The sequence below is a fragment of the Sinohyriopsis cumingii genome, chromosome 18, assembly GCF_028554795.1.
Source record: "Sinohyriopsis cumingii isolate HCF-2022 chromosome 18, ASM2855479v2, whole genome shotgun sequence".
Taxonomy (NCBI): Eukaryota; Metazoa; Mollusca; class Bivalvia; order Unionida; family Unionidae; genus Sinohyriopsis; species Sinohyriopsis cumingii.
In genome coordinates this window covers 2,165,399-2,178,369 of record NC_142978.1, presented here as the reverse complement: position 1 = coordinate 2,178,369, position 12,971 = coordinate 2,165,399, and the positions used below count along the sequence as shown (strand labels likewise).

The 12,971-nt window shown below is 34.5% G+C and overlaps 1 protein-coding gene across 2 annotated transcripts in view; it reads right to left on the bottom strand.

Annotated features, from left to right (window-relative positions):
* Positions 1-12,971, bottom strand: part of LOC149775964 (heat shock 70 kDa protein 12B-like) — a 35,191-nt gene that overhangs the window by 11,004 nt on the left and 11,216 nt on the right. The window contains exons 2-6 of one of the 2 annotated variants that reach the window (XM_089940884.1): positions 10,223-10,369; positions 6,596-6,924; positions 1,916-2,134; positions 1,430-1,589; positions 745-1,001 (exon numbers count right to left, since the gene is read on the bottom strand). In XM_089940884.1, the coding sequence (XP_089797010.1) occupies positions 745-1,001; positions 1,430-1,589; positions 1,916-2,134; positions 6,596-6,922 (963 nt within the window). In that variant the 5' untranslated portion in view covers positions 6,923-6,924; positions 10,223-10,369. The remainder of the gene's footprint in view (positions 1-744; positions 1,002-1,429; positions 1,590-1,915; positions 2,135-6,595; positions 6,925-10,222; positions 10,370-12,971) is intronic. The other variant, XM_089940885.1, reaches the window with a different exon arrangement.

Sequence of the window (12,971 nt, the reverse complement as noted above, 5' to 3'; positions counted from 1 at the left end):
CTTGCCCAACAAGTTGATTCGCGTGCCCTTTCCAGTAACATTGCCTCATCCTTTGTTAGGAAACAGTACATTCTCTAGTGGATTTGAGCGTTGGCGCATTGGAACTAGACAATCGGTGACATTACTCATGGCGCCAGTTCGATTCCTGACTTTACAGAGAAAAAACATTCTTACCTGTTTGATTACATTTGTGTCAGCCAATATTCATATAATCAGGGACAGTTATAACTATGCTGGTCTTGGCGGATCCAATGGCTCTCACTGTATACAAGTTCTTTTCAAAATCAAAATTTTAATATATCACTGGTTCTTCAAAATAAAAAAATAGAGTACGGAGTCTTTCCAATATTTTCATAAAGAACACACCCTTATATTTGCTTTAGAATTGACTTCTGTGGTTAATGTATGAAGCTTGTATCTATATAGACATGCACGCAATGATGGGTAGGTAAGTTGTAGGATAGATCGGTAAGTACATTCTTACATACACATTTATTTCCATGCGATGGTAGGTAGGCATACGAGTTTGCATCAGAAACGTACGATTTCTTCAGATCTAACACAATCACCATTGCTATAGAGTAATGGTTCGTGCAAATCTTAAATCAGTGCAGGAAATCCTAAATATTTAACTTCAAATTATTCGCTTGCCGAAATATATCAATACCTTATGTATATTTAAGAAAACATGAACGGGAAGCAATCAGCAAATATTTAATTATCATAATTGTGTTAGGTATTTACCCTGATAATCATTTTGCTTCTATTTTGCCGGCCAAAACACCGCTTGGCAGCCTCAAATTCCTGACAGAGATCTAAATAATCATATGTCTCTTCATTCTTCCATCTGGCAAACACATTCATCCCGACAATACCGATCAGTATCTGAAGGAAAGCGTTGTCGACTGCAATTCCTCCCCAAGGTCCTCCGCTCGCTCTACATACTTCTTTCAAACCGCCTCCTCTCTGTTTCTCATGAACTGCTATATCAGCTGTTCCACCTATATATATATATATATATATATATATATATATATATATATATATATATATATATATATATATATATATATATATATATATATATATATATACTTTTGTCCAAACATTTGTCTATTTTTTATGTTCGACAATGATCGAGAGGCTATCAGCTCTGTAAAGTAAAAGTGTGTTTTTCAATTTTCTTGTAAAATGTGGCCTTCGTGTTATATATTTCCTTTCGGTTTGTATCTTAGGTGTGCAGGCGTTAATCAGGAACAATGTAATTGTACTTAGTTTAAGTATTACTTTGATGCATCTGCATAAATCGATACATCGTTGTTTATATCCTGCATCATTATTGTATGTTTACCCTGTGAATTGCGCGTAAAGATCTTCTGATCTTGTTCAAAGTCATATGTATCGAATTACCTTGTAAGGCAATATTTACCGCCAAGATCCACCACCATGTACTTGGTTCCGGGAGGAGCAGCGGCAAAGTGGACCATTTCTTCATTAGATCTTATGCTATTTGCAGGAACGTATTGGCAGAAAAGAGACGCTACCTCTGGCTCAAGAGCGATTGCTAATTTCTCAGCTCCTATTCCAGCCTGAAATTATAAGTTGAATACAATATAACGTCCAAAACAACGACGGGCTCTTAGATAACAATGTGCTCCTCTTGCTTAAGGCTGTATTGAGTATTTTAGGTTATATGCAAGGGAGGGCTTTACATCACGACCAAACAAGTTATTCAAGTGATAACGAGTATTCTAGTATTTGATACTGGAGCTGTCGAAATTGTAGATAATAATGCATGTCACTCTGTTTCTTTGCTTTCTTATATGGATACGTGGACTGACATGACATACACATTTTCTAGTCTTAAATTCTGACAGGAATATACTAGGTAATCACCGCCATTAAATGCACCTACATTTTGAGCGGCTTCCCTCATGAACTGCTTGGCAGCATCGCTCCAAATGGCGGGTACTGTGAGGACAAAGAAGACATCATCCTTCTTCACTCCCGTCCCCTCCTTTTCTAACATCTTCGTCAGATGGATTATCAGACATTTGATGGAGAGAGCAAATACATCAATTGCTAGCATTGTCTTCCCCGTCTCATCTTCAATAATCGATGATTTTGTCAGACTCTGTGAAGAAATTTATTAAGCGTAATTCGAATTCATAGTTAAATCGTAATTTATTAAATAGATGGATTGACTTCCAGTTCTTTAGGTGCTAACTAACCAAAGTTATTTTGAATTTTTCAAATTTTTACCACTTTACAGAGTTTTCACTCTATCGAGATCTTAAGCAAGTATCTGGAATACACAACAAACGAACTACACAACTCCATTAATTTAACCATATATATATATATATATATATATATATATATATATATATATATATATATATATATATATATATATATATATATATATATATATATATATATATATATATATGATGTGTATGCTGATTCTGGAGTTACTCCCTTTGGGACCAGAGATGTGTGATTTGGATTTTTAACGTAGCTTTAACACTTTTTCTGTCATATCTCTAGGATATGTGCAATGTGGCAGTTTATAGTGATGTCTAACACTTGGGCATCATGCCGCAGACATGTAGCATCATGTACCACCCAGTTACAGTATCCTGACACCAGGCCGACCAGTCAAAACACTAACTTCTTAATGCTGAGTGCTTTGCGATGCAGCTGTTAGTACCATTTTTATAAGGACTTTGGTATGACTAGGTTCGAACCCGCGTCCTCCCGCATCCGAGACTGACACTCTAACGACTAGACACCGGAGCGGTGGGATCAGAGATGATGATATTGTATATGCAGTTAGGAATGAAGCAGAATTAAGAAACTGTTAAATGCATGTTAAATATCGCGATTTCAAACACTTATATGAACAATAAGTTCAAGGAGGATTTAAGGCAAGTTCATTGAGACATAGTTAAGATTTGCAATGATATAAATGATGCATGGTGAGGCTACAAGTGATTATTATTTTAAATAATTGATTTATATTTACCATACAAAGCACCTAGAATCAGGTCAAATTTTGAGAATCGAATTAATGATAGATTCCATACATACCATGGATTTTATGCTAAGGGAAGCAAGGAAAAGTAAATGTAAAGATGTTTGGGATATTTATACGATGCTGTTCAACAATCATGAAACAAACCAGAATACATGTGGAAAAAATATTAAATATACTTTTTTCTTCTATCCAAATAGTTAGTCCACTCATGTACTAACCGTCTTACTGTTCAGGGCGTAGTAGTTAATGACTAAACTAACCAGTGACTTGCATATTTAATATGTCCAGAGGCACAACTACTTTTGTAAACGGTTTGAGGAGAGTTTCGTGTACTCTCTTTTTGTTAAGGAGCGTCGATAACTAAAGAACTGCATCTGCTCCACCTATTGTTAGAAAACTTCTAAAGGGACTTGTTTTCATTCCTTTTATAACTGTATCACATGTGTAATTCGATTATCCACGTATCAATAATGCTTCTGTCCGAGTCATTCCTGCGAGACAGAGCTCATTGGTTTGGGTTATCGCTGGTTAAAGAATATTTAGCACGGAAAATTAACTAGAGTTTTACTTCTAGACCTACGTAACACCTTTGTTAGTGTTATCATAACATTTTGCTACACACATAATTTGCATATAATGTTCAGAAATACTTATTAGTTATGGTATCGTTATTTTGTCTGATCCAGCTACTTTAAAACACTATTATAAAAGTATCACAGAATATGGGAATTTTATAAAGGGTTCGAAATTTTATCTCATATCGGTTGATCTAAGGAAATATAGTACAATACAGTCGTTTGTCGATGTTATATCTATTGCTCTACAGTAGTTTTAAATGTTAAAGATATTTTAACCACATAGTCTGTATTAAACCTCTTAAATGGACACAAATTATACATTATTTGATTTTAGAAAACTCTTTTATAGTTTAGCTCCACAGTATCGTAATGTTCTTCAGTTTGTAAGGAAAATTAATACAAGGAGTTTACGTTAAAGTAAAATCAACGATTTGTATATATCACACGTTCAGACAGAGTATAAAATGTGGAATTCAATGTCAAGTAAAATCCACGATTTGTATAAATCACACGTTCAGTCAGAATATTGACAATAGAAGTTCAATGTAAAGTTAAATCAACGATTTGTTTATATCGCACGTTCATACAGAGTATTAAAACGTGGAATTCAATGTCAAGTAAAATCAACGTCTTGCATATATCACACGTTCAGACAAAATATTAAAACAAGGAGTTCAATGAAAAGTAAAATCAACGATTTGTATATATCACACGTCCAGACAGAGTATTAAAACGTGGAATTCAATGTCAAGTAAAATCAACGTATTGCATATATCACACGTTCAGACAAAATATTAAAACAAGGAGTTCAATGAAAAGTTAAATCAACGATTTGTATATATCACACGTCCAGCCAGAGTATTAAAACGTGGGATTCAAAGTAAAGTTAAATCAACGATTTGTAAGTATCACACGTTCAGACAGAGTGTTATAACGTGGAATTCTATGTAAAGTAAAATCAACGACTTGTGTTTATCACACGTCCAGAGTATTAACACAAGGAGTTCAATGTAAAGTTAAATCAACGATTTATATATATCACACACGTTAAGACAGGGTATTAACACAAGAAGTTCAATGTAAAGTAAAATCAACGATTTGCATATACCTCACTTTTAGACAGAGTATTAAAACGTGGAATTCATTGTTAAGTAAAACAATAATATTAATCATAACAATAATGAGGACTTTCTATAGCGCCTAAACTTTAGAAGCTCTGAGCGCTTTACAACATTAGACAAAACCTATAACATAAAAATAAATTAAAATATGATTACAAAAAAACACCATGAAATTAGAAAACATCAAAACATGCTGAAAATATTTAAGGTAGTAAACATTATTAGGTCTTTAAGTTTCTTCTTGCAGTCGAAATAGGTGAGTTTTAAGAGCAACTTTGAATGGGATCACTGTGTCTTAGTGTCTACGTTCAGTGGGCAATTCATTCCACGTTCCTTTGCCCTGGTATGCAAAAAAGCGTTGTCCATATGACTTCGTTTTCACAGTGGGAATTATGAGTATACAATTGTCAGAAGAGGAGCATAAGTATCTTGCTGGTGTGTACACATGGGTGAAGTTGGATAGGTATGTTGGACTGGAGTCCGTCAGTGAAATGTAGCACAGAGAACAAAGTTTGTGTTTGATTTTGGATCGAATGGATAGCCAGTGTAAGGTACAGAGCAGCGGGGAGGTATGCTTTGATCGTGTATTCTAAGGATGATCCCAGCAGTTGTGTTTTGAACTTTTTGAAGTTTCTGGAGTAGATATTGAGACGAAACAGACAGAATTGAGTTACAATAGTCCAGTCTTGAAATTACTAACGAACACACAAGTGTTTTGGTGGCATCAACTGAAAGATATTTGCGAATGGAGCTGATGCGTCTCAGCTCAAGATATGCAGCCTTGCATATGTTCATGACATGTTGGTGCAATATGAGAGTACTATCCAGAGTAACACCTAGGTTTCGTACTGACTGCGTGAATTTAATGCTGGTGTAGCTGATTTATTGTTTGAGGTAAAGTATGTGAATGAGAAAGTCTTTGTTTTGTGATCAGAATGGCTTCAGTTTAATCATTATTCATCTGCAGCTTGTTACATGTCATCCATGATTTCAGATCAGAAATGCACCTCTCTACACTTTGGATGGTAGCATCAACTTCAGTTGGGTGGCTAGAATTGTATATCTGGGTGTCATCAGCGTACAATCAGTGAGGCACTGGATGATAATCTATGACACTTGAGAGACACAATTTGTGTCGTGTTCACCAAGCAGGACTTGAACCACAGTAAAGCTGTAGTATGAATGCCAAATACATGCTGGAGACGGTGAAGTAATATACCATGGGTTTTTGTGTCAAATGCTGCAGACAAATCAAGGAGGATAAGGACTGTAATCTTTCCGCTATCCAAAGCAGAGAGAAGGTTATTAATTACTTTTAGAAGAGTAGTTTCAGTACTGTGGCAAAGGCGATATGCAGACTGTACATTGTAAATAAGATGTGATCCGTCTGGACTAAATCTGACTCAAGCAATGTAAAGAATATGTGATCCGTCTGGACTAAATCTAACTAAAGCAACGTAACTAAAATGTCATCCGTATGCATTAAATCTGACTCAAAAAATGTAACTAAGATGTGATCGGTCAGGACTAAATCTGACTCAAGCAGTGTAACTAAGATGTGATCGTCAGGACTAAATCAAAATCGAGTAACATAACTAAGATATGATCCGTAAGGACTAAATCTGACTCAAGCAGTGTAACTAAGATGTGATCCGTCAGGACTAAATCAAAATCGAGTAACATAACTAAGATGCGATCCGTCTGGACTAAATCTAACGGTCTCATTTACCCTTATCATTCCATTTACGAATGAACTGATGGATTTAAAACAATCTAAACTGAATTGAGCAATTATTTGATTTTATTTTGCTGACCTTTTCAAGCCATGGTTGATGTATGGAATATAAAAATACAACCTTTCCATCTTGTAATTTCATTTTAAACCTCCTGAAGAAGTAGTACTTGTCGTTTTCTTTCGACAAACATAAAGCTGCGTATCTGTCCTCGGCTGCATAGCCGAAGGCACACTCGTCAAGTTCTGTTTTTTCATTCAACAGCAGGCAAGTGGGCGTTTTCAACGAGATGAGGTTCTTTTTCCCACTGTTCCATGCTTGCGGAGAGCTTATTTTAACAGGATCATTTCGGTATTCGTGATAAAATTGATAGGCGTAACCGGAATATGATGTTCCAAAATCAATGGCAACCACTAAGAGAGCATCTCGTCCTCTGTCTTTTAAAGCCATCCCTGTAAAAGAAAAGATATCCTCTGAAAAGCTACTAGTAAATGAATGGACATTCTCTAAATGCCATACATGTTCTAGACATCCCTGTATTAATCTATAATTCACTAACATAAAACTGTTTTCTGGTCATTGTTTCCTCTGGTCTCGCAAATATGCTCGGAAGCAACTCAAATTCACCTAATAGTTAGCAGTGTGAAATAAAGCATCATGCCTAAATTACATCTTAAACTATTGTGTAAATTGCAATACTCACATCAAACACATCTCCGAAGAACGCAAGTAAAAATATCATTTCAATGCATCATCAAGTGTTGTGACGAAAGATTTTAATTTAAAAATGCTGAGAGTGGTATTTCAAGCTATGTCTTTCGTTTCGGACTCACTTCACGCAGTGACATCACATGCTATTGATGAAATATTCATGAGTCTTCTCCTCTTTTGATCTCACTTCACACAGTGGCATCCCATACCGTTGAATAAATATTAATGAGTCTTCTCCCTTGATCTCACTTCACACGGTGGCATCCCATACCATTGATGGAATATTCATGAGTCTTCTCCTTTGATTTCACTTCACACGTTGGCATCCCATGCCGTTGATGGAATACTCTTGAGTCTTCTCCTTGGATCTCACTTCACACGGTGACATCCCATACCGCTGATTGAATATTCATAAGTATTATCCTCCTTTGATGCATCCCAGCATACGCGAATATATACTAGTATGATTCATCAAAAAGGAATATGCAATATTCAATGACATTATTGTGGGACTGTTCGTATCATGCATTGTCAAATGGAACACATCTTTCTATCCCAGCAGTCGTTATATTAGTAGCAAAAATGGAGACGTTATTACGACATGTTCAAACTTTTGCTACTACTTTAACTCAATACTACTGATATTATTATAGTATTATCTCTATTAGTGTATTAGTACATAAACAAATCAGTACATATGTCAATATTGCATTACATTTATAAGTTGTTTGATGTCGTTTCTAGTCTGTTAATGGTATTTGAGGCTGGACTTTTCTCCAATGATTGGACCCATGCCTATTTGAAATCACTTTTACAGTGTTCTTCTTTCTCCGAGGAGTATTGCTTTCTTGCGCTTGAACCTGCGATTGATTTAGATTTTGCAATCATATAGATCATATAGGATCTCTCTCTCTCTCTCTCTCTCTCTCTCTCTCTCTCTTGTGATCTTGCCATCTGAGTACGCAGTGAATCCCACAGTTCTTAGACAGCTCCAATGTCTCTTAACTCATCTTTCAGTGTTTCCAACTACTCTGTATTGTTTTTGTTCCTGGCTGGTTTACGCCATATGTTGCTCCACAACGTTTGGGCTCACTGTTTATAGGGTATGACTTTACAATCATTTTCTTTTTTTCAATTTAACTGTCTGTAAACGCGTCGTTTTAATTGCTTGTTTTATTTCATCCATTTTACAATATTTTTGTATATCTTGATTTGGCTGTGATTGGTTACACTTTCTGTTTCAACTCTGCTATTGCGCTTCTTTCCGAATCCTATGGTGTATATTGTACATTCGTTTTAGGTATGTTGTTCTACTTGTTGCGTATTTCCATTCGTAATTGATTAGGTTGATGATACATATGTCCATCATTTGTCATGCAAGATTCCTTATCAACTTGTCTTTCTAACAATGATCACTACGAGGACGACAATACAGAAAGCACTTATAAGGGATTAAAAATTACAAAGGAAAGGAGAGTATCAAGCAGATATAAATCGGTCTGTACTTTCACTTTTATTATTGCATACTGTAAATTCATTTACTTTTATGGGTATTTATTTTTTCATGGTTTATTAAAAAATTACATTTTGGAGAAAATTCAATTCATGGATTGGTGAAGAAGTCCAAGTGTTGCCACATAATTTCCATCGCTTGCTGAGATTTTAATTTCGTGCTTTGTAGCAATCACAAAACACACGAAAATTGGCATCCCGTATAAATTCAGGGCAGAATATTATTTTTAGTACTGATATCTTACGTTCCGCACAGCTCATACTGTTTCAGAATATAGCGCTGCCGTAATGATGTTCGTAAACATAGATCATCTAAGCCTTAGTTCATCCTCTGCGCGTATTATTACACGAAAAACTGGACTACTTCCTGCTACTGCTTCCTCATACGCGCATTTAAATCCCGTAAAGCACGAGGATGAAGGCTTAAAACTAAATGTGACAGCTCTAACAAGTTGCATTGTGGTGTTGTTTGTATATTATGACGTACATTCACGTGCTATTTTATAAAATTCCTCGTGTTCCATACTGAAAGAAACAATCACAGATTTGCATAAGATACACATAGAACGAAAACCACAGTATAAATGAAATCTAAAGTCAGGGTCACAGAGTTATCAAATGGTACGGTTTGCTCGAGATGGCAATTTACCACTGAATTTATAGCACTGTGGCATTGTGTTATCAAATCAAGGGGAAGTAACCCACCGCAAAAGGTATAATGGATAACAGCGTAAAATCCTTGTAGGCTTTCATGACTCCAACTCCTTCGTCAAAGGTATTTGGCTTAAATTGTGGTTTGAATTATAATCTGCAAAAACATTAAATTAGAATATATAAAACTTTAAAGGAAAATACTGTTGTTTTTTTTTTACGGAAGATTTACCTTTGTAGTTTTTTTATATCGTTGATGATGTGTAAATTATGACTGAATATACATACTCTCATTCATTAACTAGGTCTATATAGACCTTGTTATAGTGAAGTTGTGTGTTGTCGCAATTTACTTCCTGACTGCTAATAATAAACAGCAAAATACACGGTAAAAATTGATAATAACTCACCTTCTTGGTTGACATTTAAAATTGATATTGCTCTTAACACTGAAAAATGTTGATAAAATGAGGCGTGTCTTTATAAAGGACGACGTATTCAATTACATTCATACAGCCAGGACAATTTTTACACCAGTAATTCCCTTCCTTATTCGGTCTTAAATACTGTTACTAAACTTGATATACACAGTCATTGTAAATTATCATAACCGATTTAATATTGCAAACTTTAAAATTTGCATACACATTGACTTAATCTTGAATCCCTGTATATAGGAACTTTACATCTTGCTGATTTCGCTTTAATGCCTGAAGACGTTTACTGTAGCAAGTACGTAGCGATTCCTGCCAAAATGCTCAAAATATTTTAGGCTTGATCAGATTCTTGTCAGGTAAAACTGTATATTTTATTTTAATCCTTTTGCATGTGCATACAATACTTATGAGACTAAACTTTGTACCAATGGTCATTTACCTTTATACGTGGCGTGCTCGACAGTTCAAACCAAAACGGAACAAGTGCAGTTCACATTGTAGTGCACTAAATTTGACTTCCGAGTTTAACATGTTAATTTAATCAACGCATGTATCTTGGTAGTCACCAACCGTTTACGTCGAGAACCTTAAAAATATAATAGAGAAGTATTATATTCTTATTTATATAATTTGCATTGCTTTACATAATTATACCTTAAAGATCATTCGTATAAAAAAGTAACAATAAGTGTCTAATTACTTATGAATATTGCAAACATTACTTTATCGTATTTGATTTCCTTTTCTTTTCAAGGCATTTAAAAAGAAAAAGACAGAAAAACAAATGAATAAAAGACAAACAAGAAAATAATATTTAGGATATAGTTTAAACTGGATAAAATATATCAATAATCTGTGTATTAATGATACTTCAAAATTAGTGACTCGTTACCAAATAAAAAAATATTTTGGGTCCTGTTTTGCAGCAATTTCTGTTTCGTCAATTCAATATGGCACATTAAAAACATTCAATGTGATTATGTTTGTTGCCATATTTTCCTTTATATAAGTCATTTAACTCATACTTTTAATATTTTATGGGTCCCACGTCTTAAATTATTATTTTCAAATTGTATATGTATATTAGTTATACGTTATCAAAGGGATAGGCAGGGGAGTGCAAATAAGATGAAAAGCTAGCCTGCCCTCTTTGACAATTGCAATGAAAGCCAGCGTGCCTTATTTGACAATGGCAATGAAAACCCAACCTGCCCTCTTTGACAATGGCAATGAAAAGCCAGCATGCTCTCTTTTACAATGGCAATAAAAAGCCAGCGTGCCTTATTTGACAATGGCAATTAAAAGCCAGTCTGCCTTCTTTTACAATGGCAATTAAAAGCCAGTCTGCCTTCTTTTACAATGGCAATGAATAACCAGCCTGCCTTTTATGACAATTACAATCTGCTTTCTGTACGTTTGAGGTCGTATATCTTTCAACAAGTATCCATTTCAAAGTTAGTATTTTCATGAAATGTAATTTAATATAAGAAATCCAACTAAAACATTTTCCTACATCATTTGACTGATAACAGCTATGGAAAATGCCGGAGAACGGTTATCTAGTCCATTACAGGTGTTTTAGGTGCCCACATAGCAAGGATTCAAACTAGATGATTCTCATTTTCAAGCTCTAATTGGTGTTACATATGTGCATCTATCTTTCTGAAAAAAAAAGTAAAACAGAAACGCGGAAAGACCTATTAAAGCGAGTTTTCACTATATCCACTTATTTTTATTAGGCATTATTTTTCTTTATCTTTTTTATATTAATTTTAGATTCATTATTTCATCCCTGCCTCCAACATTGAAATGACCAATGATACTAGTATTTCCGACCTAAGATTAGCAACTGAGATACATGTATTATGAACTTTAATCAGAAAATGTACTTTGTAGATTCTCCTTCTCTCTTCAACTGCGTAAGAAGATGAAGCTTGACCGTAAATCTTCATACAAATGTATATTTATAAAGATATGTTCACACCCACCCACCCGTCCAGTATTCTCTAAATAGGATAAGTTTGTTCCTATCTAATCTTTCCAAATATTGAGAGCTATAAAATCAAGTGTCGAAATCCCAATCATTGAAACCTTGTATATTTTCCAGAAAATCGGGCGAGAAAAAAGGCCTACACTTAATGTATACGCTTTTGTAACCTCACTGAAACATATAAACAGTGGCGTCAGAGTCAGAAGTTCACTTCACACGGCCTTCATTAGCACAGAATATAAGAATGCATTATATAATTGTAAAGTTTTTGCCGCTTTATTAAATTTAAGATTGTCCTAATTCCTTGTTGAAGTAAATTACTATTTGAGAATCGGGCTGGCTTCAGTAATGGCTATTTCACAATAGACAATATCTTTCTTTTGTACAGCCTTATTGAACTTATTAGACGTGACATAAAAACACTTTTGCACTTTTGTTGACTTTAAAAGTGTCTTGGATAATGTATTATTGCTCAAATTGTATTGGATGGGCATCAAGGGAAATGTTGTATATTACAGTGAGTATTTATAGTATCTAATCATGTGCCTGTGTAAATAATGAATTTTCTGGGGTTTCATTTGAAGAAAAAAATGATGTAAGACAAGGGGATCATTTATGTCCATTATTGTTATCCTTATTCCTAAATGATCTAGAATCATTTTTACTAATAAGTCGATGTTGAAGTTGCGTAGTACCCTCCAAACATACTGACTTTGCAAATATGTTAAATGTTATGTTGCTATTATACGCTGACGACACTCTTCCTGTCGCATATAATCCCTATGGCATGCAATACACGCTTGGTTTGTTCTGCAGATAATGCGACAAATGGAAGCTTAACAATCAATACAGTGAAAACAAAGATTATTGTATTTGGCTCAAAAAAAGATTACACGTACAAATTTAGGAAAATACCTATACTAATGTTGTAGATGAACATAAATATTTAATCTTATGCCTTATATTTTAACAAGAATGGAAAGTATACACGCTATATTCAGGTTCTTTTTCTTATATACATCATACGTTGTAAACATTACAACCGGACTGTGTTTAAATGCTATTTTCTGTTGTATTGTCAAGACGAAAACAAAACATACCAAATAAAATAATTTTTCTTTCAATAATTTCCAGTACCAATCTAAAATAATGTCATATTACAAACATGATACAGTACATTGTATTCAGATAGTGACCT